At 47.2% G+C, this 26,577-nt stretch overlaps 1 protein-coding gene across 3 annotated transcripts; it reads right to left on the reverse strand.

Annotated features, from left to right (window-relative positions):
* Nucleotides 1-11,329: 11,329 nt before the first annotated feature.
* Nucleotides 11,330-16,767, reverse strand: LOC143832573 (uncharacterized). Of its 3 annotated transcripts, XM_077327181.1 has the most exons (3): nucleotides 14,670-14,790; nucleotides 14,011-14,191; nucleotides 11,330-12,729 (listed from the first exon to the last, which is right to left on the reverse strand). In XM_077327181.1, the coding sequence occupies exons 1-3, from the start codon at nucleotides 14,699-14,701 to the stop codon at nucleotides 12,505-12,507; spliced, it is 438 nt and encodes a 145-aa protein (XP_077183296.1). In that variant the 5' UTR covers nucleotides 14,702-14,790; the 3' UTR covers nucleotides 11,330-12,504. The 3 variants fall into 3 exon arrangements, 1 of the variants encoding a protein (XP_077183296.1); XR_013229319.1 differs by lacking the exons at nucleotides 11,330-12,729; nucleotides 14,670-14,790 and adding an exon at nucleotides 16,006-16,767 and having other exon boundaries at nucleotides 13,871-14,191; XR_013229320.1 differs by lacking the exons at nucleotides 11,330-12,729; nucleotides 14,670-14,790 and adding an exon at nucleotides 15,401-15,832 and having other exon boundaries at nucleotides 13,871-14,191.
* Between the last annotated feature and the right edge of the window lie 9,810 nt (nucleotides 16,768-26,577).

The raw sequence follows: 26,577 nt of genomic DNA on the forward strand, positions 1-26,577 counted from the left end.
GGTGAACTTACACCTGTGGCTGTTAGAAGTTAAATTTGGTTCCCCAGTCTTTTAATTGGATTCATTGTATTATTTTAGGATATTTATTTGGTATTTTATTATAATTTCATTTTGTAATTATGCTGTTAGCCGCCCCAAGAAGAAAAAGAAGTTGATACAGTGAGTTCAGCAAGTCATCCAGCCTTCTTGATATCTACATTTAGGGTATTGACCCCCCTCTCCAATATGCATTTATAGTTCACTATACAATGCTACTCAGTTATTGAGGGCTGTTATGGGTGAAGTGGTTAAAAGAGAACTATGCCCATCAGACCAGAATTCCTCATACAGGACACCAATTCAAGCTTTAAAAATAATTAGCAAGAACCCCATCCCTTATTCACAGACATGCGCACAAAAACTCATACATTCACCACACAGCTACATGCAAAAGCAATCTCTATCCTGAAGATACAAGTCAAAATAAAAATGTCTTTTGCTTACAGCAGGTAACAGATACAGTGCCTGGCATCTTCAGTCAAATTCTTCAGCTGGAGGTGCTGCAAAAGACCTCTGTATAGAATTTGAATGCCATGGCTTGTCTCAGTAGCCATACTGGGCTAGCTGGGCCAGTGGTCTAACTCAGATAAAGTTAATTGTGCCATTGCTTGGCAAAGGATTTTCATGATATTTTCTGAAGGATACATGCAGAGTTCTTCAGACAAAAACTGTCCCCGGTAGTCAAGCTGTACTCAGGCTCATAGAACCCAGACCCGGTGTTCACTGTCTGAAGTCTTTGAGATTGCCAGGAGCTCCCAGCTTCACTTCAGCTTTAGCTTGAAGAGAGCTTAGCCTAGCCAGATGTTCAAAAGGCAGAGAGCTCTGACCAACAGGAGGGAATGGAGCTGCAGACAAACCAGGGCTTACATTCCAAAGTTCTTGCAGGAGTTCCTCATTCTTCTTCCCATCCTTTGGCTACAGCTCCCTGCCTTGTCAGTCCACCTGGATCACCTGAGCCAAATAAGCAATGGCAGCTATGTGCTGGAAGAGAGCTCCAATCTATAAGGCACCACACAATGTTGGCAAGACAGTTGCTGACTGCAAAACACTGTGTCATCACAGAGTGAGGACTGAGAAGCTGCTGTCAGCCTATATTAATGAAGCTGGGAGGCCTGGATTGTGGACATGCTCCTTCTGCTGATGCACTTGGACTACCTGAACATAGAACTCAATGGACTGAGTCAAGACACTAATTGTATTCTGTTGGTTCCCTGGCATTAATATATTTTTTTAATACTAATCCTCTCTGCCTTCCTATCAGCTCATCTGTGCTTCTTTCCAGCAGATAGCTGAAACCTGAGACCAACACAGGAAGCAAAGGAAACAGCTGGCTTCCCTCCATTGCTTGAGGAAGATGGAGAGTGAGAAGAGGCTGAGGATGGGGCAACTTAACAGCAGCAAGGCCTTTCAGAGTGGTCAGCACCTCTTCCACCCAGCAAGCAGCATGAAGAATAGGACAGATAAACCTCATGATTTGCCCTCACTGGCCCAGTGCTCCCTCCCAATGGTGGCACACCACTAGGGAAGGCCAGTCAGTTATGGAGAGAGTTGTCTGTGTCATGAACCATATGCAAGTGCTGTTGCGAAGTCCTTTCTCAATCTCCAACACGGCCAATACCACAATTCGGCATTTAACCAAAAGATAGTTTATTGAATAAAAGACATACAGGCGGATCACCTCACCACGGTCACACATAGAACAGAAGAATTGACTTCGACAAAGCACTAACATTGGGTCGGGGATTTATAGACAAACAAGCAGCTCCCCCCTCCCCCTTTCCATATACGCGAGAAAACCCTTTCCCATTAAACAAACGATTGATCCTAGCCAGGTGAGAAACCTAGAGACAAGCAGGCTGTGGGATGCTGGCCAAACGGCTACAGCAGAGCTACATAAATCTACTTATTTACCATTTCAAAGGTGCCAAGAGATGAAACCCCAGGTACACGAAACCCCATTTCCAGGGAGAAGGGAGGGGGGAAGTTGAAAGGCAGCAGCTGCAGAAGCTACCTAAGGAGATCAGAGGGAAATGGAAGAAGTACCTGACATCCGCCCACCACTAAGCACCCCCTCCCCCTCTTCACAGTGGTTTGGGATGGGGCTTCGTGGGCTGTGCTTCATGGAATCTACACACTAACCTAGGCGCTGAGACATCCTCAGCATCCACCCATTTGTTTGTGGCATTAGGGAAACCTTTCCAGGAGACAAAATACTGCAACCATCCCCGGTGTTCACTAGAGTCCAAAAGTGGCTGAGAGTTCATAGTGAGTCTCTTCCCCCACCATCACCGAGGGTGGTGGTGGAATATCTGGGTGCCATCTGTCCGGGGACAGTGCCAGCTTCAGGAGGCTGATGTGAAAAAATGGGTGTACCTTGCAGAAGGAAGAGGGGAGATCCACCCTAGCTGCGTCAGTGTTCACCATTTCCAAGATCTTAAATGGCCCCACCTAGCAATAGTTCAATTTCTTACAGAGGTGCTGGTTCTACAGGTGCTTAGTGGAGATGAACACAGAATCCCCTGCCTTAAAACCAGGCCCAGGAGACCTCTTTAGGTCAGCCCACTTCTTGTAGTCTCAAAGGATTCCAGCACCTCCCCCCAGGAATCACAGATATGTGAAGCCAACTCCTCCACTCCCGGTGGGACTGCCTCCCAGTCCCCTGGGAAGGGCTCCAGTGCTGGGAAGGGGCATGGCGTGTAACCATAAACCACTTCAAATGGGGAGTACCCCATGCTAGAATGGGGGGTATTGTTATATGCAAATTTTGCCGGGGGAAGGAGCTGTTCCCAGTCATCCTGTTTGAGGTTTATGAAGCAGCACAGGTACTGCTCCAAAATCTGATTGACTCTCTCCATCTGTCCATTCATTACTGGTTGGTAGGCTGAACTGAGTCCTTTTTCACTCCCACCAACTTCATCAGGGCCCTTCAGAACGAGGCATTGAACTCCATGCCCCGTCTGAAAAAATCTTACTCAAGAAGGAGTGGAGTTTAAGGATGTGCAGGACAAAAAGCTCAGCCAGGTGGGGGGACATGGGCAGGGAGGCACAGGGCATGTAGTGTGCCAATTGGGGTAGAGATCCACCACCAACCAAGGGTTGCACACCAAGGTTTGGCTGCTGGTCCTCTGTGGCCTCAGTGCCCAGAGTTAGCCACCTGCGTGCTTTCAAGGAACGAGGCCTGATTGGCTCCCCCCATGTTTTTGAGCTAACACCTCTGAAAATAATTCTGGGTGCCACAAAACTGGACACCCTAGGAGCTCCCAGTCCATACCGATAAGCAGTGGGGCCCTAGATCAGTTTCACTTAACAAAAAAGGGTGGAAGCTGAAGAGTTAAACTCTCTCTCCCTTCCCTATATGGCCTTGATGTAAATTATGGCTGCAGGAACCTGCAAGCTGCATTTTTCAGATCCTTAACTTATCTATTTTTCCCTAATAAGTATGTGAGCATTGGACATATATTTTATAATGTATGTAAATATGCTCCCGAAGTGTATTCTAGTAGCATTAAAATATGAATCAACCTAATAGCTCCTAGCAGTTTCTTTTATTTGTATTTCTGCCCAAAGTTATGAGATATGCCTAGTGTGGATATTCTTCGTAGCAGTGCTGTTGCTATAAGATAGCTATCAGGGGTTGCTGATAGCTTTTAGAAAGCACTATAAGACTCCTTCTTTCATTCTGTTTTCATCCCATAATTGATAACATATAAAGGGCTGTGCATACTTGCAATGATATGTTGAACATTCCAAAACTTCAAGGCAGAGCCTCCCCAAGTGTGAAGGCCTTGGAATGTTTGGCATACCTGCTGAAGCATGCCCCCCCCCACACACATATTTTAAAGGTTTTAACATTTCATTAGTTTTTAATTAGCTTATTGTTCTTCCTGTTGTACTCTGCCCTGAGCCAGCCTGGGTAGGGCAGAATATAAATCAAATAAATAAAATAAATCTAAAGGGAGTGGGTAGTTGCCTACACAGCCTGATCTCTTTAAATTACTCCCCAGCTTAAAGGCAGCCTCCCACACCCTTTAAATCCCTCCTCCCAAACCCATACCTAGTGCCCATTGCATTCCAGCATGCAACAGGCTTTACTGCTAATGTGACCATACTTTGGTGTACCGTGATGTTTTGTTGCCTTTTTAATTTATTTTGGATGGTACATTTTTGGTGCATGCAGTTTTAGCTACCACCTTTGCAGTTTTAGCCACCACCTCAGTCCCCTTTGCTGAATTATTGTGGGGAGATAAATGGTTTGATAAATAATTGACGCAAGCTTGGAAATATAACTAATATATCAAATTTCTCCCCATGCTGCACATGTTGGATAATGCACTTTAGAAACAGATTTTCCTGTTCTGCAAAGGAAAACTCAGATGCAAAAGCATATTGAGAGTGTGTTTGGATTGAGACTGTGACATGAAAGTCAATGTGCTACTTCTTGCCAGCTGGGTTTACACAGCTCGGAAAGTTATGTCTAGCTTTGCAGTACATTACCAGCTCTACTTTTGGATGGGTATTGTGGCTTCTTAGTCTAGAATACAGGTGATAAACCAAACAAGAGGGGAATTATCCTCTTCTTTTATGGACATTCTATTAACAAATGTAATATCCCAAACACTGTCACAGCATAGTGACCATTATTTAGTAATCTAAGCTCGTAGAAATAAACTGTCATTTTTCTCTTTCATCTAGTCCCTTCAGTGCTGAGAATGATGTTTTGTTTCTTTCAGTTCCAAACCGATACCCAAAATCTGCTACAGGATATAGTCTTGACCAATGCTACAAGGTAATCATGTTTTATTATCCTCATGGATAGGATTGGCAAGTAAGAATGAAGGTCTTTGGAGGGAAAAGAAAATCAACTCTTGATAGAATCACTGCCCCATTGTGCTATAGCAGGAAGACACCCCTGACAATCAAGGCATTCAAGAGAGTACAGACGGCTACAAAATGGAGCCCCCACAGCTGAGTCTACTTTGAAAGCTAATGAAAATTGGACTCAAGATTAATACCACTGAAGTCAATGGCTGCTCAGTTCCTTCAGACCTCCAGCTTGACATAAATCCTTCAATTTTCCTTTGAAGTCTTTCAAGTACAACTCCACAGCAGCATGACTATTACAACTTTTTATAACTCACAAAATGAAAAGATATGATTTTAAAACAAAATGCTGAAAATGAACATTATGACTAGAGAGTTAAAGATGGACTGCAGGGATTTCTTATGAGCTTCTGCACTAGCACCAGCATTGGTTTTGCCTTAGTATTTATTGGTTTTAGAATAGTACTTGATCTAATACCAAGGCTGTGACTCCAAAGTAGTCACAGAAGTAAATACAGTTGAAATCAACCAGCCTTCCATAAAATGTTTACATTTGGAATACGAGATTTAGAATATTATTCACATTAGCATTGACATTAATGTTTGTGTCAATGCAATATCTATTTGGTGTATTTCTAAACTGAATCAAACTCCTTTGTTCATTCTTACTGATAAAAGCACAAGCAAAAAAAGGCAACCAATTTCCCTCCCCAGTATGATGAAACAGCCAGTGTGTTGGCAGTTATATTTTGGTGGTAACCTTGAATATAGCAGTCAGCAAATTTGCAAGGGTCTGGCTCACCTTTTTGATTTGCACATTTCCCTTGAAGTGTTCAGAAAGCAGTAATTTAATTCCTTAAATTTCAGATGGAAGAGAACAGCAAGGGAGTTTTCCCAACTCATTGAAAGTCTGGAGGTCATTGTACCCATTTTTTAAACCTGATCAAAATTCAGGCTGGCTGTTTGTTACTAAATTATGTATCTCTAAAGCATAAGTGTGTTGGTTTTGAAACTAAAGTTACAAATTAGTGCATTTCCCTACAGCCTGGGAGAATGTGGTTTTAACCACCAGTAGAGAGAGAGAAAATCATTTGCATTATTCTGTAACAAAAGAAGTTCATATATCTATAGCCAAATAATTTCCACAGCATCTTCACTTTTTTACAATAAATTATTAATTTTACTTGCAGACATCTTTATGAAATCTACTCACTTTATGTTTTACAAAATGTAAACTTAATTTTACAGTAATTTCTCTTTTAAATATGCTTTATACAATTTAGAAACACCCTTCTTTTGTGAATCAAGTTGTTGGCTGTATATTCTGAATATCCACAATGTTTGTTTTTTCTTAACTAAAGGTAAAGGTATCCACTGTGTAAGCACCGGGTCATGTCTGACCCTTGAGGTGACACCCTCCAGCATTTTCATGGCAGACTCAATATGGGGTGGTTTGCCAGTGCCTTCCCCAGTCATTACCGTTTACCCCCCAGCAAGCTGGGTACTCATTTTACCAACCTCGGAAGGATGGAAGGCTGAGTCAGCCTTGAGCTGGCTGCTGGGATTGAACTCCCAGCCTTATGGTCAGAGCTTCAGACAGCATGTCGCTGACTTACTACTCTGTGCCACAAGAGGCTCAGTCTTTCTTAACTATTTCCACCTCAATTGGATAGCTGTTTAGACTTCAAATGATTAGATCAGAATAGGACAGAGATAGAATAATAAAGTTAGAAGGGGCCATACAAGCCATCTAGTCCAAATCCCTATTCAAAGCAGGATCAGACTAAAGCATCCACGGTACGTATCTGTCCAGCCACTGCTTGAAAACTGTTGAGGAGGAGGTCACCACCTCCTTAGGCAGTCAATTCCACTGCTGAACTACTCTGACTGTAAAAAAAATTTCCCCAAATACCTAGCTGATATCATTCTCCACATAATTTAAACCTATTACTGTGGGTCCTATCCTCAGTTACCAATAGGAAACTTTCCCTGCCCTCCTCTAAGTGACAACCTTTCAAATACTTAAAGACATCAATCATGTCCCCTCTCAACCTCCAGTTCTCTAGGCTGAACATTGCAATTCCCTCAGCTTTTCCTCATAGGACTTGATCCCCAGGTATCACAGGAAGGAACAGTTCTTGGTATTTGTTATCTAATTATGACCATTGCTGCCATAAGTTAACAAACTGGTCGTTTGTTATCTGGGAGCACTAAATACAACCCATTGTTTTCCATCAAACTTGCAAAGCAATTTTTGTCATCACAACCTTAATAACAGCACTATTATATGCAATGTGTGTTATGTGTAAGCCCACTGATTTTATAGACTCACAATGGAATGACTTCATTGCTTATGTAGCAAAGACCTATTTGATTGTATCTGTCCAATTGCTTAATCCTGACAATACACAGAAACTACCAGTAACCAGAAGTATTGGCCTTGACAGTGAAGTGTCTCTTGCTCTGGAACAGGAGCAGGTGCTGGGCCCAAGTTCCTGCTGGTTTAGCAGGTGACAGAGGTGTCTAGGAGCACCTTCCACCAGGTTTGGCCTTGCTTGTTAACATGTACATTATGACAGCAATGTTCTTGTGGTGTCCAGCAGCCTGCCCTGTTGGATTCCCACTGGCTGGTTCATCACTCCTGGGGTCCAGGATGGGGCCAACACTCAGCTGTCTGTATATGGGTGGATGGAAGGGTGTTTCCTCTACAGAGTCCTCCTCCTCCACGTCACTTGTCTCTGGGGACTCTGTGGGTGCTGCTGTTACTGCCAAGCTTGCTCCTGTTCAGGGGCCCAGCTAACTACTCTCCTTTTCCCTCTCCTTCCAGCTGGTCTTCACTCTTCTTCCCCCTTCTTCCTTCTCTCTCCTCCTCTGTCCTCCTATCTCTAACACCAGTTCCTCTATTGCTCTGTTCACTTCTTTCTCTTCCTCTTTTATGATCGCCACACCATCTCTTGCCCAGTGTTTTCCTTTTATCCTCCCCATCAATCCTAGATCCACTTTCCCTGCTTCCCTTCTCCTCTTCCAATTGGTTCCTGTTGCCATCTCTCTTCCCTTCCCTGCTCCCTTTGGCATCCCCCACCCTCACTCCCCAGTTGCTTCTTAAGTAGGGATCTTTAAACCCTTGTATAGCAAAGGACAAGCATAAGAATCATATGAACTCCCAAATGAACTTGTTGGTGATTATGGTGATATTTGGGAGCCCTGCTTGAACTGACCAAGTCCCTCCTTGGTTATGGTACCAAAACTGTTGAATTTCCTTCCCTTGGAAATCTCTGGGCCATTCCGCACAACTTTAATATAGCACTAGTCTTACATTTTGTTTTCGCCACTAAAACTACATTCCGCATGACATCGTGAGCAATCTGCAACACTCCTGTAACATTAGCGCCAAAATCGCTTCGATGTAGGGGAATCAGGAAAAGTGGATTCACCCTCAGAAAATCGCTACACTCTTGCCAACAACCTGCAACACTTGTGAAAAATACATGTGCGTTCTCAATGTAGCGGTTGCACAAATTCCCTCCCCCTGGCTCTCTCCTCCAAACTTCCGATGAAGCGATCGCCATTTTTTTCCCTCGGAGCGGGGAAAGCAACGAACCAGCGAGGCTTCATTCACCCAGTGAGGCTTCTTTGGCTACAGTCCCTCCACAGAAGGGCTTTAAATCTCCCCTAAGTCCACAAGCACAACACAGCCCCCCTGTTTGCCAGTTCCCTTTAATTTCAGCCAAAAATCGCTCCTGTGCGGGGGCAGATTTTTTTTCCCACTTGGGGGAGCGTGGTAATTATGAATTGTCAGCTCACACGCCAGCTAGATGGGTCTCTCCGTTGCAATGAATCAACACATATTCATTGCAATGTGTGTGCTTTTAAAAAAAAAAACTGTGCTTAAAGGGAAAGGGGCTTTTCGGGAGCATGATAACAACCACCCATTGGCTGTTCCATTTGATTGACGGCCAGGGGCAGGAACAAGAACAGAAAAAAATTGCTTCCTTTCTAGCGATTCCTGCGAGACCGGAAACCTGTGGGGAACGAATGAAGCACTACTGGATTCCACTACAAATGAAGGTATGCGGAACACCGAGATTCCACTATTTAAAATAGCGTTTCCGCTTTGTGAAAGCAATTGGCAACATTGGTCCTTGTGCGGAATGGCCCTTTCTGTCCCCCTACGTCTGTGTCTTCTACCATGGATGAAGCCTTCTTTCTGTCATTTGGCATTGTCTTATTGACCCTCTTTCGTGTTTGTTTTAATTTTTTTAATTTATTTTCTACATCTATGATCATTCCATAACCCCCCCCCCTCTGTCTTTATAATATTAGTTTAAGTCCATTGTGATAGTTCAACTGATGGAAACGGGGTGATTTTATTTATCTTCCCTCCTGTTGTAGACCTCCAATTTCCTTCTTATGGTATTCTTGGAGGTCTCCATCCCCCAGAAGTATCATTATGGAGTGCATTTCATACTGCAGTGGAAACAGGAGACATGGAAGTTATGCTCTGTTGATGGAAATCCTTTTATAAGTTGTAATGTTGGGTGGGATTTTTCTTGAAAGAGAAAATGACCTCATACCTCAGTGGAATTTTCTTCATTTGTACTATTCTACCAGTAAAGCCTTACTTCACACCTACCATCTCACAAAAAGCATTTAAAGCAATTTCAAGGCTTTTTACTTTGAAGACAGTTTAAGTGCTGTATTTGAAGCACAAGTTTTGTTCACAAGTGGCACCATTGCCGATGTTACATTTTTGCAGCCTCCAAACTTCAGTACATTTTTTCTGTTGTGTTTGCAGCTCATTTGGGTGTTATCTCCATGGAAACCTGTTTACAAGGTCAGCAATATAGGCTGAAAAGTCAAGGTTAGCTTACCTCTTTGTTGCTGATATTCTTGATATTTTTGGCAATTGCAACAATATGGGAAGAAGCCTTGATTATTCAAATGGTTTCATGGCAGGATGAATCAAAACAAGACTGCACGCAGAATGGGGCATTCCTCCATTTCCAACAGAAAAACAAATTTAAAATTCCATCTAAACAGAATCATCCATTATATCTCCCTTGCATATTTCAGAACAACAATACTAACATGTAACGTTGGCTGTATGTCTTGAGAAATAAGTACTGCATAAGAGGTTATGCCTTTCTGAGGTAATAATTATTATTATTAGTGTTTGTGTGTGTGTGTGTGTGTACATGTATTAATCTGTGGAACTGAGGAAACCTAAAAACATTGCTGGGTCAGAAAAAATGAGTGGTGTTTCAGAGCCTAAGCTAAATAATTGATGGGAGTCTTTTGTACTCTGAAAATTGATGGTAATAATAATATTTAGCACTTCTGCATCTGCTTGCAGTATTATGATGGAAAATACTTCCATTCCTCACTTTGGCAGCACTCTGATTTTAATAGATTTTTTTTTAAGAAAAGAAAGAAAACTATGGACAGTCGGATCAGGCTATTAGAGGGAGCATTTTCTCTCATTTCCAGGAACATATAGGGATATTCATGCCCCCCTCCCCAATTTTACAGAATAACAGACCTACTTTAAATATACTGCTGGCAAGGCAACCAGCTCCTTATCTGATTTGTGACATGTCCAGCATCTTGTTTAAGCTACCAAAGCAACACAGCTATACATCCTTATTTAGTGCACCATCCCACATGCAAACACAGGTTACAAATCTCAGCATGCTATGTAAATGCCTCTAGTGGCATTGCACAGGTAGCAGCCCATTTTAAATGAGATTGACCCAAGCACAGAAACATCAGAAGAGTATTTTCTGCACCAGTGGTTTTCTTTGGCTTCTGATTATTCCCTTCTGCATTCCTCTCCCCCTTCCCAGATTCCAAATGGTTGTACATCAGAAGTTTTTGTCTTTCTGCATTCTTTTCCCTCACTTCAAGCTTTAGCACATATTCCATTTGATGTTTTTCTGCAGTTTTAAAAGCATGGTTGCTATGATTTTCCCAAAGCTTTTGCCTTGCAGGGGGATATTGACCACCTAATGAGGACACTGACAACCATAATTTTGGCATAAAATATTTGGCCACAGCCTTTATTCAACATTGAGCGTGGCAAGCATGGGAAGAGAATCATGCCATCTTGTGATTACCCTACCACAAGGAAGCCCACCACAGCCTGCCCCTCAACGGGTTGCCTTGGCTATCCAGCCCCAAAACCCGGACATAATGGCAGGCTGAAACAGGGGGGGAGGCACCATGGAGTGACCCCTCTGGGCACCAGCCTCTGTTGGGTTCTCCTGCCCCCCGGAAATGCTAGCCTTCAATCAGGCTCTGCATCCACACAGCCCTTTAAAGGGCCCCCCAAATCTAGGGGAGGACAGCGCGCAAGCTTGGCCTCCCCAAAATTGATCCTTCCCATGCTCCACTTCCGCAGGCTGTGACAATTAATCAATAATATAACCCAACTTCTAACAAAAAAGTCAAACAATTCATAAACAGGGAGGGAGGGTGGGTTTTGAGTCTTTGGGCGCCCTGAAGGGGGGAAAGAGGCCAAAGAACATCAGGCCATCCGTTTAACTGACGCCCAGTTCAGCCACACCCCCTGTTGCCATGCCAACACACATACTGCTCAGAGAATGCCAGGGCTGGGCAATCTCTCCAACCAGCCAGGTCCCTGTCGGTGTTCCTCCCCCGCAGCAGCAATGGCCCCCTTAGATAAGTCTTGTGGGCTTTTTGCCTTGCAGGGGGATATTGACCACCTAATGAGGACACTGACAACCATAATTTTGGCATAAAATATTTGGCCACAGCCTTTATTCAACATTGAGCGTGGCAAGCATGGGAAGAGAATCATGCCATCTTGTGATTACCCTACCACAAGGAAGCCCACCACAGCCTGCCCCTCAACGGGTTGCCTTGGCTATCCAGCCCCAAAACCCGGACATAATGGCAGGCTGAAACAGGGGGGGAGGCACCATGGAGTGACCCCTCTGGGCACCAGCCTCTGTTGGGTTCTCCTGCCCCCCGGAAATGCTAGCCTTCAATCAGGCTCTGCATCCACACAGCCCTTTAAAGGGCCCCCCAAATCTAGGGGAGGACAGCGCGCAAGCTTGGCCTCCCCAAAATTGATCCTTCCCATGCTCCACTTCCGCCACTGAGCCCGAATAGGTATATACCTCTTCGAGCTCCCGCCACCGCTCAATTTTGCAGCCAATTCAAAATAACATATTGGATCCCATGGAGCCAGATGTCCATGCCCCACTCCAACAAGTGCACCCCAAGTGCACCCCATCACTCTTATAAAGGGCCCAGAACTGCAAATGCCATACCATGGGGCCCCCAATGAGTAATACACATCCCAATACAGCTAGATACCCAGGCTTTAGCTCCACCTGAGATCACAGAACTCTGGGCGACAGGTGAAAGGGTAACTCGCCACCAGGGACCATTCCTTGGTGAGTGTCCACTGTGCCCAGTGGGGCTTCTTGTGAGACATAGCTTTTAGCAACATGGCATCCTAGCCACTCAGCCCAGACCATAACTGTCCCTTGAGGTTACCAGGGCCCAACACCATTGCCCCTGCCAATGCTGGCAAAGTGTCATATGGCAATTACTGCAACAATGTTTCCTGGTGCTCAGCTCAACGTTCACAACTATAGCTAAGCCAACGTCCCATGATGGTCAGCCAATGCTTTGAGGAATACGGACTCCCACTGTCACGCTTGAACAGGAAGTCTGCCATCGCAGCAATGTCCAGGAAGGCAGCTGCATCCAAACAATGTCCGAGCCAGGTGATGCCTTCAGACCCCCAAGTGGATCACTTCCAGGTCTTATAGCATGCCATTCCATCTGCCGCATGGTGCCATTCTCTGTAACCAGCATCAGGCACCCCCGTTGACTGCCGCTCTGAAGGAAACCAAAAGGTTGTTACTGGAAAAGAGTTACATGAGCACCCTCGCACACTGATTGACACTGGCCACAGTCCCATGCTCACCCTGGGCCAGCCGCTCTCAGCCAATACCCCGCTCTGCATACTGCATACCCTGCAGGAGCCCTAGAGATGTTTCCCCTGAGCACCAAGTACCAGAACCCTATTGGGCTCTAGGCCCTACAGGTTGTGATCTGTGGGAAAACATTGTACTGCATGCCCTGGCAAAGCCCTTAGTACTGTGCCACCCAACCTGGGCAGACCTCCCTTGGCCAATGCCCTGCTCTGCATCTACTGCATACCTTGCCAAAGCCCTGGACATGTTCCTCTTGAGCACTGAAGCCCAGCCCACCTTTGGTTCCCTAAGTCCTACAGGTTGCAGTCCGTGGTGACATTGTGAACCACCACTAATGTACATACACCTTCTGATCCACGGATGTCATACCGGGGTAACCCCATATGCCAGCATATTGAGACCTGACTGGATCTGCTAGTAGCCCAGCCATGAAACATCCTCCTGAACCTGCAATATGCTTAGTCTACCATGCACAGGCAGATGGGGCCCATGCCACTTTCCCAGGTTGGAGTCTATGCAGTCCCAAGACAGCTCCCTGAACTCATGCTGGCCATGTGACACTTCTCCCTAAACCACTTGTTTGTCCCAGCCCCAGACATAATTTAAGCAACCTCCCTGAAGGACAAAATTGGTCTCTCTAGTCAAAAGAGGCCCCATCACTCCTAGAACTGGAATCTGAGCAACCCCAGGCCCCCACGCTATATGGGGAGTTGGTGAGGACAGGTGACAGGTTTGCAGCCACCTCCTCCCACAAGGCTGGCCTGGTCAGACAGTATCTCATATATCTGCAGACCTGGGCTCCAACGCAAAGCTCAGATGATCAATGAGGCCATCCAAACAGATCGGATGTACAGAAGTGAAGAGGTATGAGGGATTGATCTGCAGAACTTAATATGTAGTCTGCCCCTGCTCCCTCCAGCTGGAAACAGCATTGGCATCACGTGATGGGGAGCCAAATAACACTGGCATAAATATAAAGCTAGGGAATTCCTGAATGGGATGAAGAGGCACCTGCATCAGAATGATCTACCAGTTGTTGACACACCTGCAGTCTATCATAACTGAGACTATATAACCAGATGAATGCTCCCTTAGAACATTGTACCTTACTATGTGGGTGCCTTAACTTCATTTCCTTGGCCAAAGATCTCCACCAGCTTCTAGGGTGCAGCACCTTGCATACCTTGTGTGGTCCTAAGCAGCCACTTCCTGTGCCAAGCACATTCCAGCTCAAGCCCTGGGAAGCTCTTGGCATTGCTCGCCCATCCACACCAACAGCACTTCCATACTGGACCTGTAATGAGACACACACCCCTCCAAGCCAGGCTGGCCCATTAACTTCAAATAACCTTGGATTGGCCGCCCTGCAAAACAAGACCAGGTGATGACTCTGACACCATTTGCAGAAAGCGTGTCTTGCCTGAAGCCAACAGGTGATGTCTGGCCATTGCTGCAGGTTGACCCGGCCACCAGGGAGCCACCTCCCCTTTTGCAATGATATTCTCCCCTGGAGTAGCCTTTGGGTTGGTGCCCCCTGTAAACTGGCCCTTGTAGGGCCCATCATGCATCACAATGCCACTGGCTGAGGCCCACCAGTGGCATCCAATGATGCCCCAAGACCCAGAGTACATGGCACCCCCGTTCCCCCAATGCTGGCACCCACTGCCTGTCTGATGGGCATGTATTGCCTGGCGAAGACAACGGTGTAGCCCTGGCCAGTGGCCACCAGACACCAGTGGCCAGTTGAGGGCCACTGGGTGCTCCATTCCCCACCCATGGGGTGGGTGCCTTCCTACCCACCTGAGCCAGGGACCAGCAGCCAGGCCAGTGGACAGTGCTCACCATCTGCTGTCGAAGATGCCATTGTTCCCCATGGCTGTAAGTCCCCTCAGATTTCCCTGGAGACCTTCCGAGCTGGTGCACAGCAGCCTGCCTCAGCATGAGGCAAGGGGTTGGACTGGATGACCCCCAGAGTTCTCCGCCAACTCTGCGCTCCTGCAAACCAAGACCGTTGCCTGAAGCAGGGGGCTGGACTAGACAACCCTGAGAGGTACTTGCCAACTCCTCGCTCATACAAACCAAGACTGCTGTCAGAAGCATGGGGTTGGACTAGATGACCTTGAAAGGTACCTGCAGCTCTTTGCTCATACAAACCTTTATGCAAATAAAAGGTTACTGACTGACTGCTCATACAAACCGAGACTGCTACAGAAGCAGGGGGTTAGACTAAATGACCCTGGAGGTCCCTGCCAACTCTGCTTATGCGAACAGTGCCCATGGCGTACAGCATGGGGTTGGACTAGATGACCCAATGAGGTCTCTGCCAGCTACGTGCCCTTGCAAAAACTGTAGTTGGTTGTAGCTCCACTGTTGGATCCCAACCTTCCCCCCCCTTTTTTTTTTGGAAGAGGGCTGATCCCCACAAAAAGGCATTTTTGTAACCACTAGCTTGTCACGTCTCTTCTTCAAGTGGGCTCCACCTTAAGCCTCTCAGCAGTGCTCAAAGTATTGGCACATGCTTATATTGAATTCCCAACAGGTGCCCCACCCATCATTCCTATACATGGGCTTACATCTGTCTTGTTCTGTCCTCCTGACATATGGGCTCACTTTCATATTCTCGGTGTCATGGTCCTTTAAGTCCCACCTTGTCTGGATGTTGTTTGAAGATCACTTGCGAGCCTAATCATTATGCACCATGGCCTCTGCATCCCCAAAAAGTGCTTTGGGCTCCAAAACATTTGTTAAATGATTCTCCAAGTGCTAACTCCCTTCTGGGAGAGCATCAGCCACAAAGCGTAGAAAATCTGTTTACCCCCTTAACCAGTTAGTGAAGGAGTGATTGTTATATCCCACTGTAAAGTTGTTTTTGTTTTTGTTTTTAAATCCTCTTTGAACCCTATTTTTGGGACATCTCTGTCTGGTCACAACCTGTTAAATATGTCAACATAATACCCATCATGGGCCCTCTTGATTTCCTAGTAAGGTGAGTACCAGGTGGGTTTTCCCCAGATGCATAACTCAAAGGGGATTTCGTGGACTAACCCATCCCCGCCTTATCTTTATAATAAATATGCAAAGAATGCAGCTGATTCATCATCCAGATCAGATACACAAAACCAAAGAATCCTGATGCCAATAGGTCCCATCCTGTTGGCCTTCAGAGAAAAGGACTCACCCGAGGTACCAGCAGCCTGCCAGGCCCTGGAGTACTTTCCTCCATACATTATACTCTTATGCCCAGTTGTCTCTTGTTGCTCTGTTCCTCCCTGTTGAACATTCCTGGAGGAGCTAGGAATACTAACCGCACCTACACTGGCCTGTCCCTGATGTGCTGCTATAGCAATTGCTATAGGGTCAATGCCCATGTGTATAGTCTGCATACCTTGATGTGGAGCTGGCCAGCCCTGTCCATACCACCCAGTCATCGTAGGGCCAGGTTGCTGCCAGCTTCACCCAGGCATTGCCTCCTGGCCCATCCATGTCTGCAGTCCTACAGCATAACCTCAAGCTTGATAGTCAGCCAAGTGTTGGCCCACAGGCCCAGCAGACAAATCCTGATGGCCCCCTGGCCTCAAAGGGGGTTGTTGGTATCCTGAACCCCATGGAGCCACGGGTGAGCAAGATGAGAAACTGCCAATTCCACAGTGGTTAGACGCACGAGAACCTAAACCACCTCTGACGGGCTTGGTTGTGCAAATCCTCTTAGAGGAAAACCATGGATGTTCCCTTCCCCATGGCTGGTGGTCCAGATGATCCCTGCCACCAAGATGGGCCCGCAGCAACCTGCCCCAGTCCTGCCCCAATTGTACAACTGCAGCCAGGATCTACCACACCCCCAAATGATGGGCCCGCATGTTGCAGAGTAAAAACACCCCCTGCATAATTGTTAGAAGGGGATGGGGGGCAGAAGCCTCACCTCTCCCACCTAGACCCCCCCTTCCTCTATCAAGGTCTGCCAGGCATCTTAATGCCCCCAGCATCCCATGAATTTCAGAGGAACCTGCTGCCGCTGCATCATGAAATGTGCCTGTCCCATCACTTGCTCCCAAGGCCCCGGAACCAGCAGCCGCCACCAGCACAGCACAGTTCATGGGCAGTTGGGGCTTCCCCCCACTGGCATCCTTTTTCGGCGCCATGGTCACTTGTTCCTCTCTGCCTCTCCTTCCTTTTCTGAAGGGGCGAACGCTCCTGCCAAAACGGCCTGTGAGAGGCTTAGTTGTTTGTTAGTCTAAAAAACAAATAAACAAACAATGCCCTGCAGCATGTCTAGCATCCGTTTTCCCTCAAAAAGTAAAATGAAATAAAATTGCTGGGCTTCCCTGACATCGCGAGGCGGTTGGGCCAGGAAAAAGGCTCCTTCCACCAAGCGATGCGTCTTTGGGCGCCCTGAAGGGGGGAAAGAGGCCAAAGAATATCAGGCCATCCGTTTAACTGACGCCCAGTTCAGCCACACCCCCTGTTGCCATGCCAACACACATACTGCTCAGAGAATGCCAGGGCTGGGCAATCTCTCCAACCAGCCAGGTCCCTGTCGGTGTTCCTCCCCCGCAGCAGCAATGGCCCCCTTAGATAAGTCTTGTGGGCTTTTTGCCCCAAAACTGATGTAATTTCTAAGCAGAATCCTTCCATCAGCTTTTTAAAATATTTTATTTATATTTTGATTTTCTCCTTGATGAATGACTCAAATTAGTTTTTCACATAGTTCCCCTTTCCTCCACTTAATCCTCACAACAGCACTCCTGTCACAGGGTAGGTTAGACTGAGGGATTGTGATGCACTTTCATGTTCCAGTGAGATATTAGAATCTAGTGGTCCCAGGTTCTGATTCTATACTCTTAACTGGAAGGCTAGTGTGGTATGAGTATTGTTATAATATAATCTTAACCCCCGCCCGCAGCAACTAAATAAAGCCATAAAGGCTTGGGGGGAGGAGTTAGGGCGGGCTCTGTCCGGGATGAGGAAGGGTGCCGATTGGCCCCTTCCTCCGGACAAACAATCGGAGGGGCCAATCGGCAGGCACGAATCACCTGCCGATTGGCCTCTCCGATTGCCGCCCCGCCGCCAAGGGAGCAATTGTGAGCCACGCACAGCGCGGCTCGCAGTTGCTCCCTTGCCGGCGGCCTGACGCGTCGGGAGGCGCGAAGCACCTCCGATGTGTCAGGCCGCCAGCACGCGGGACATGGCGGCCTGCTGACTTGCCAGCTGCGTGCTGCCCCGCTAGCACCCGCTGTATTGGAAGTACAGCGGGCTTGATTACTAGTATATAATAAAATAATAATATCATATCCATGGTTCCTCTATGTTTGTGAAACAGCCTTGTGGGAGGAGTGTGTCCTTGGAGTCTGTGAGGGAATACGAGCCAATCAGGGTGCAGCCAGCTGTCGGCCCTAAGGATCACCTCCCTCACAGTGTGCCTATTATGGGGAGAGGAAGGGAAAGCAATTTTAAACTGCTGAGAGACACCTGAGGCCTGCTGGGTGCTTGTGGGCCATTCCCAAGTCTAACAAAGCTCTCAGCCCCACTTCCCTGACAGGATGACTGCTATGGGGATAGGAAGGGAGAAGAAGGTAAGGCAATTTTAAACTGCTTAGAGACAACTGAGGCCTGCTGGGTGACTGTGGGCCATTCTCAGTTCTCACAGAGCTCTGAGCCCCACATCCCTCACAGGGTGACTGTTATGGGGAGAGGAAGGGAAGGTGATTTTAAACTGCTTAGAGCTGCACAGAGCTCTTAGCCTAACTGAGGCCCGCTGGGTGACTGGGAGCTCTGTGGGTCCAGTTCTCTCAGAGCTCTCAGCCCCACTTCCCTGACAGGGTGACTGCTATGGAGAGAGGAAGGGAAGTTGCTTTTAAACTGCTTAGGGACACCTGAGGCCTGCTGGGTGACTGTGGACCATTCCCAGTTCTCTCAGAGCTCTCAGCCCCACATCCCTCACAGGGTGACTGTTATGGGGAGAGGAAGACAAGGTGATTTTAAACTATTCAGAGACACCTGAGGCCTGCTGGGTGACTGTGGATCATTCCCAGTTCTCTCAGTGCCATTTCTCTCATAGGATGTCTGTTATGGCCACAATTCCCAAAGGTCAGTCCTCTCCCACACTCAACTAACATTCCAAACCGCAGGTTCTTGACACCCATCTCTCCACACCCACACTCTCATTTGTCACCATGCCACCTCCACCGCCCCCCACCAACACACGTATTCAACCTCACTCCCTTTCAGACTGGACAACCCTTCCCCTTACTCTTCCCAATGCCAAGCTCTCTCTATCTTAATCACTCTCTTCCTTTTTACCTCCCTCTCTCTTTGCTATTCCCCCCTCTCCCTCTGCTAGCACCCATTGTATCTTCTACAACGGGTTTTAATTCTAGTAATTATAATATTTACTATTACACCACACCAGCCCACCAGTCAAGAGGTATTTTTAATGAGATTATCCAACATTCAGCAAAAATCTTTATTATTTTTCATTGTTATGGTATATTTCTCACAACCAAGTAAAAAAAATAAAATCAAAATGTATACTCAGCCATGCAATATCTCAAAAGTAACATATCTTATTACAACCAAAGATTCTCAAAACATTAGCTAAAAAATTATTTGCTTTCCCCCCTAATTTTAACCATTTCTTTTATGTTTTTTCTTGTTGTCCAAAGCCCTTTGCATTCAATCAGAAAACAGCCCTCCTCTGTTCCATCACCCCCATGCTTCCAGCTCAGGGTGCCAACTGTGAAGGTGGTTGTGTAGTGGCTCCCAGTACCCACTTTGACATTTTGGCTGGGGTGGGGCATTGCTGCCCCAGCACCACTACTTTTTGCTGCCCCAGCAGCACTACTTTTTGATCCCAAGTTGTCTTCTTCAGACATGTTGGTTGAATTAAGGACAAGAGTCCAGAAGTAGGACAGTCTGTGAGCTTTCTTCAGATTGCTCAAAAAAAAAAAAAGCCTTGACTTAGTGCAAAATACTTAGTTTACAGAAAGCAAGCAAGTTAACCCAAAAATACCTTGTTGAAACTAAGGCATGGAAGGATAGACATAGCATATAACTCACAAACCAACTCCCCCTCCTGTAAGAACCTGTGAAGTGTAGGAGAGCTTCAAAGGACCAGATAGCTTTGCACCCAAGGTCAAGGCACCGCATTCTGGAGACAGGACGAGATGGATTGGGGTGAGCGGGTAAGAAAATGAAAGGAAACAGTTTGAGCAGTAAAATTGGCCACGGGCTGTACATCTACACTTCTAACAAATGCTAACAATCATGGCAGAAGCATGCCACTTCTGACATGGGTGAGGTCTGGAAATATATCTATATTACAACTCATTCCCAGTCTACAGAGATCAATTTCCCTGGAGAATATGGCAGCTTTGGAGAGTGGACTCTATGGCATTATTCCATGAAGAGGTCCCTTCAGTGCCCAAGCATCCACCTTTCTTAGGTTCTACACCCAGAACTCCAGAAATTTCCCAACCTTGAATTGGCAATCCTAAAACCTTCCAAGGAGAACTGGTGATCCAGGCCAGATCTCCTCCACAGTGCCTTGGCTGCTCTAGGCCACATGCACTACATATGTCAGCCAAACTTCCCTTTTACTCCCTTCAGCAGTCATCTTCTGAGGTAGGTGGAGCTGCAAGAGTTCTGAGAGAACTGTGACTGGCCCAAAGTCATTCAGCAGGCTTCATGTAGAGGGGTGGGAAATCAAACCCAGTTCTCCAAATTAGAGGCTGCCAGTCTGAGTCCTTGGCCAGTCCATTGTTTCAGTGCCTGTATGAGTTTTAGGCAAAAGATAAAATGGTGCCTTTGGAATCCAAGAGAAAATCATGTCAGCTCCCTCTAGCAATCCTTCCTCCAAATTCTATACATTTTATTTATACGAGTAACTGGGTTCTCTATACTCCTCTATAATGTGATGTTTTATTCAATTGTCTTGCTCCTATTACCTGTCTATAGAGCAACACTACAAGCTGTCGAAGGATTTTGGTTTTGGTTTATTGGTTTATTGTAATGGTGCTTCATCAAGGAATTAATTCCCTTTTGCTATGCATAAATTGTATTACTTTTAAGAACAGATTTCTGTGTTCTATTGAAGTAGATAACAACAACCTGTGTATTGTAATAGAAGTTAATGCATTTTTTTTATTACAGATACCAAAATCTGGAACCAACCAAAGTTTGAGTCCAATGGCACCTTTAAGACCAACAATATTTTATTCACAGTGCGAGCTTTTGTGTACATGCAAACTTCTTCACAAAATCAAATGGTAATCATTAGACTACAAGTTTGAGAGAGTAAATTAGTAGTAAGTAAAGAGCATCAGGAAAATATCCAACAAATATGCAATATAATGAAGATATTTAGCAGATTGAAATGCCTTGCTAGAATAACAAGTTAAGTTTATAAGGTTATCAGGATATCTGTTCTCTGGGTTCAACTCCAGTTCAAATAACATGGCATAGGGCAGTCTTTCTCAACTTTTTCACCTTTGAGAAACACTTGAAACATTCTTCAGGCTTTGAGAAACCCTAGAAGAGGCGTAATGTTGCAGAATATCATTAGGAAGCATAGCTAGGGACCCATCCCCTTCCCACCCCCTCCAGGTTCATCAATGGCCATTTTGGAATGGGTGGGTCAACATAACCATATATGGTCATATCATACGATAAATATGTAACAAATTTAAAATATATATTTAAAAAAAATTAACTCCCATCCATTCAGGAAACCTTTCCAGGTTTGTCAAGAAATCCCAGGGTTTCACAAAATTCTGGTTGAGAAAGCCTTGTATAGGGAATAAAAATGTCAAGATTAGTGATTAATGGGTAGAGCACAGTAATTAAAAGAGTCTTGTTACTAGCCCCATTCATCACTACCCAAGCATGGAGGCATCCCCACAACTGACTGGCCATGGTGACTTTAGTCTCCTGTCCTAAGACCAGAGAATTAGATCCTAATCTTCAGTTCTAAATTACATTACATGCTATGATTCATTACACTACATTACAATCTACTATCTGGAACAGATAGGGCTAATAGCTATGAATTGAGATATTTCTGGAGGTTTTGAAGAACCTGATTGGAGAGGAATTTGGAGAGGGAGGAGCTCAACAAAGGTATGATGCCATTTGTGATGTGATTCTGGAGCAGTTGCTTTCAGGTCAAACATCTAGGGATGCCATAGCATGATGTCAGTTCTGGGTCAATTTCACTATCCCCCAAACACCATTTCCTGTGAGGTCATATCCTTCTTTCAAAATTCATGTTTAAATTTCCCACCTTATTTCATCCTAAATCCCTGGGTCTCCTGTTAAAAGGACCTTTCTCCATCAGAACCACTTCTGGCCAAAGGAGTCAGGTGAATACACCACTACCAGATAAAGATAACTCTTCTACTAAAGCAAGTATCCTTACACTGAAAGAAAGCTGCATCATTAAATGAAGAGAATCCTAAGAGCTAGCATGAGTCCTAAGACCCAGTGTAGATGAAAATGTCTGAAAACTTGTTACTGCTCCCTGATATGCCCGATGGGTTGAGGGAGCCAAAGAACTTAATGCGCACTGCAGGATCACGTGGCGCCAAGCTCCCAAAGAGCTAGAACTCATGAAGTGATTTGTCAGATTTTAAATTCTTGGGGTTTAATTCTTCTATATTTTTTCTATATATTTTTCTATCTGGATTTGATCCCCCCCCCCCACACACACACAGGCAGCCATCTGGGTGATCTCGGGCTTGCCACAGCACTGAAAAAGCTGTTCTGACTGAGCAGTAATAGCAGGGTTCTCTCAGCCTCACCTACATCACAGGGTGTCTGTTGTGGGGAGAGGAAAGGGAATTGTAAGCCACTTTGAGACTCCTCTAGTAGAGAAAGGTGCCATATAAGAACCAACTCTTCTTCTTCTTCTTCTTCTTCTTCTTCTTCTTCTTCTTCTTCTTCTTCTTCTTCTTCTTCTTCTTCTTCTTCTATATACAGTTATTTTCCTCAGTTACTGTGACAACTATGGCCAGCATTAAAATAGTAAATCATTCGCTTTCAAATTAATTAGGCTGATATGAATTTTGCATCTTGTATTAGCTTTTCTCCTGCAAAGAAATGTAATGATCCAAATGCTTTTTAGTAGGAGTGCAAACAAAACAGCAAAGGAAAATAGGTTTTGGTCCCCTGATGCATTGCCTGACAGCTGACTCTGCATAGTACAATGAACAAGACACGCATCGTTTGAGAAGAGCAGGGAAATGTCAGCTGGGGCTATCAGTATAGTGAATAGGATGTGATAACCTTTAAATACATATAAACAATGTGTCCCCACATATTATACTTTCCTATTCCCTCCAGAAAGAGATATTTCTTTCCTAGCTCTGCATATGGCACTGGAGGAAATAAAACCAGCTAACCATGGATTAATGATTTTGCCCAAAGGAAGAGATAAAATTCATTTTAAAGGGATGCTTAAAAATAATGGCTAAAACAAATACCTAAGTTACACACAAGTGCACATTTTTAGTGAGAACTCACAACTGGAGTCATTAATCTACTTTAGAGAAAGGATGCAATGTGTATAAATGTAAATCTCATATGTGCAATTCAAGGGAGACAAAGCCTAGTTATGATTTTTCCTACTTCTATACAGATTTGTTACTTGGAAAGAAAGAAGGAACCCATAGCTGAATTTCAATATTAGAAAATACGAATTATTTGGAAAGCATTTCTATTTAATTATCTTTAACCGCTCCTAGCGGAGTGGATTAAATAAAGCAGTAAGGGCCCCGAGGGTGGGCCCTGTCCGGGATGAGGAAGGGTGCTGATAGGCCCCTTCCCCCGGACTGACAATTGAAGGGGCCAATTGGCAGGCACGATTGGGTCCTTCGATTGTCAGTCCAGCAGAAAGAAACCAATTGCGAGCCGCGCACAACGCAGCTCGCAATTGGTCTCTTGCCGCCGGACTGACTAATCGGGAGGCGCAAAGCCATCAGGGCCACGAACGGCGCTGGTGGCGGGGCCGCAATCGGCCGCGTTCACGGAGCCGCAATCGGCGCCGGTGGCCAGGCCATGATTGCCGGTGCCGGGCAGCCTGCAATCGGCCGCGGCGGCCGGCCTGCGATCGGCCCAGCCAACAGAGCTGCGATCGGCGGCGGTGTTGGGGCCACGATCGGCGGTGGCGGGGCAGTGATTGGCGCCGGCGGCAGAGCCGCGATCAGCGGACGAAGCATGGCTGCGGTCGGTGGCGGCGCCTAGGCCGCGATCGGCGGCCAGGCCGCGATCGCCGGCGGCCGGGCCGCGATCGCCGGCGGCCGGGCCACGATCGCCGGCGGCCGGTACGCGATCGCCGGCGGCTGGGACGCGATTGCCGGCGGCCGGGACGTGATCGCCGGCGGTGCCAGAGCCACGATCATGATTGGCTATGATTGGCGGCACCGGCAAAGCTGCGCTCAGTGGCAGCAGTGGGCCCGGGATCGGTGGCGGCAGCGCCAGAGCCGCTAGCACCCACCGCCCCGCCCGCACACAGACCCGCTCAGACTCTGCTGGGTCAGGTAGGCCACAGCGAGGGGGGCCCGCAGGTCTAACAGTTAGCGCCCGCTGTATTAACACTACAGTGGGTTTATTTTCTAGTATTTATTATATTTCATCCAAGAAGAAAGAAAGAATGAATATTATCGTGTAACTTCTTTTTTTTTTAAGGGGAGAACAACAGATTGAAAATGACTTCAGTTCATTTTGAAATGAAATGACTTCAGTTTAATTTTGAACTACATTTTTCTTGGCCCAATCAGAAGGGGATGTGACTACCTTTGCTGGCTGGGCCGGGATGCCCGGCTGCCTGAACTCCACCTCGCCCGTCCGCCGCTCCATCGGGGGCTGTGGCCAGCCTTCCAGGGAGGTACTTACCTATGCCTGACACAGGCCCAGGGCTGCCTGCACAGCTGCCACCACCTATTGCGCCCTGCCACACACGTGCGCCAGAAGGGGGGGCCTGCACATCCTTCCATGGGCTCCTGATCTCACCCATTTTTACAAATAGGCTTTTCCACAAGTATAATATAAAATAAAGATAAAATCCTAGTCCAACAAGTTAGAGCATGGATCCTAAATGTAGTAACTAAGGGCACTCTGGTGAACACCAGTACCTTTGCTGTTTCATGAAACCCTAGGGTTTATTGATAGGCCTAAAAGGGTTTCCCAAATCTGTGGGAGTTAATTATTTTTAATAAATATATATTTAAATTTGTTAAACAATTATCAAGTGATATGACCATATATGATGATGTCAACCTGCTCCCCCCTCCCCAACTGGTCAGTGATGGGCCTGGAGGGGGTGGGAAGGGGATGGGCTTCAGGTGGGTGTGTACACAGCTATGCTTCCCAACCATATCCTACATTATTGTGCCACTTCTGGGGCTTCACGTTTCTCCCAATGAAGATTTCGGGGGTTTCCCAATTGTAAAACAGTTGAAAAGGCTGCTCTAGATATTTGAGAAACTGGGAAGGGCCAGATGGGGTGCTTGCAGGGCTTCTGATTTGCGACTTGAGATCTGATTGGCTATGCAGATTTTTAAAATGTTACTTTGGCAACAGTTGCAACCACAGCACAAGAATCTTCACTGCATGACTGAAGAAAAGCTGGGATCTTGCAAGACTATATCTGTACACAGCCTGTGGCGCCACGGGCGCCACGGACTGAATAAAAGAGTAAGGGGTAGTGGGGAGGAGTTAGGGCGAGACCGGTCCGGGATAAAAACTCGGAGGTGTCCAATCAGGAGCCGCGAAGCGTCTCCTGATTGGGCCCCTCCGAGTACCACTCGAGGGCCAAGTGGCCATTTGGGAGGCGCGCGTAGCGCACCTCCCTATTGGCCACTTGGCCCGCCCTGGACTGGCCGCCCACATCCGCCATTTCCCCACTAGCCGCTGAGCTGGACGCATGTCCAGCAGGACCAGCGCCTCCTCCTGTCGCCAGCGGCCCGCATACGGCCGCCAGCAGCCCGCCTTGCCGCCCTCCAAACCGGCTTCTCGCCCGCCGCCGCTTTCACATGCCCCACTGGCCCTGAGCCGCGCCACGCCGCCGCCAGAGCCGCAAAGCGTCTCACGATGCCTCAGCCCGCCGCACAAGCTGGGAATCGGCCCCTAAAGCTCCCGCCACCGCACGAGGCCCGGGAGATGCCTGCCAGCATTGCTCCCTTGCCCAGGCCGGGAATCGCCCCCTAACGCCGCCGCCGCACGAGGCCCAGGAGACGCCCGCCAGCATTGCTCACTTGCCCAGGCCAGGAATCGCCCCCAAAAGCCGCCGCCGCCGCACGAGGCCCAGGAGACGCCCGCCAGCATTCCTCCCTTGCTGAGGCCGGGAATCGGCCCCTAAAGCCACCGCCGCCGCCGCACGAGGCCCGGGAGACGCCTGCCAGCATTCCTCCCTTGCCCAGGCCGGGAATCGGCCCCTAAAGCCACCGCTGCCGCCGCACGAGGCCCGGAAGACGCCCAGCAGACTCACTCCCCTGCCCAGGCCGGGAATCGGCCCCTAAAGCCGCCGCTGCCGCACAAGGCCCGGTAGACGCCCGCCAGCATTGCTCCCTTACCCAGCTTGGGAATCGCCCACAACAGCCGCCGCACGAGGCCCGGGACACGCCCAGCAGCCTCACTCCCTTCGCCAGGCCGCCAATTGCCCCCAAAAGCCGCCGCCGCCGCCGGAGGCCCGGGAGACGCCCGACAGCCGCGGGGACAAGCTGCCTACTCTTCACCGATCTGGAGCTGCACCACCTCGACG

The sequence above is a fragment of the Paroedura picta genome, chromosome 3 (genome assembly GCF_049243985.1).
Source record: "Paroedura picta isolate Pp20150507F chromosome 3, Ppicta_v3.0, whole genome shotgun sequence".
NCBI lineage: Eukaryota > Metazoa > Chordata > Lepidosauria > Squamata > Gekkonidae > Paroedura > Paroedura picta.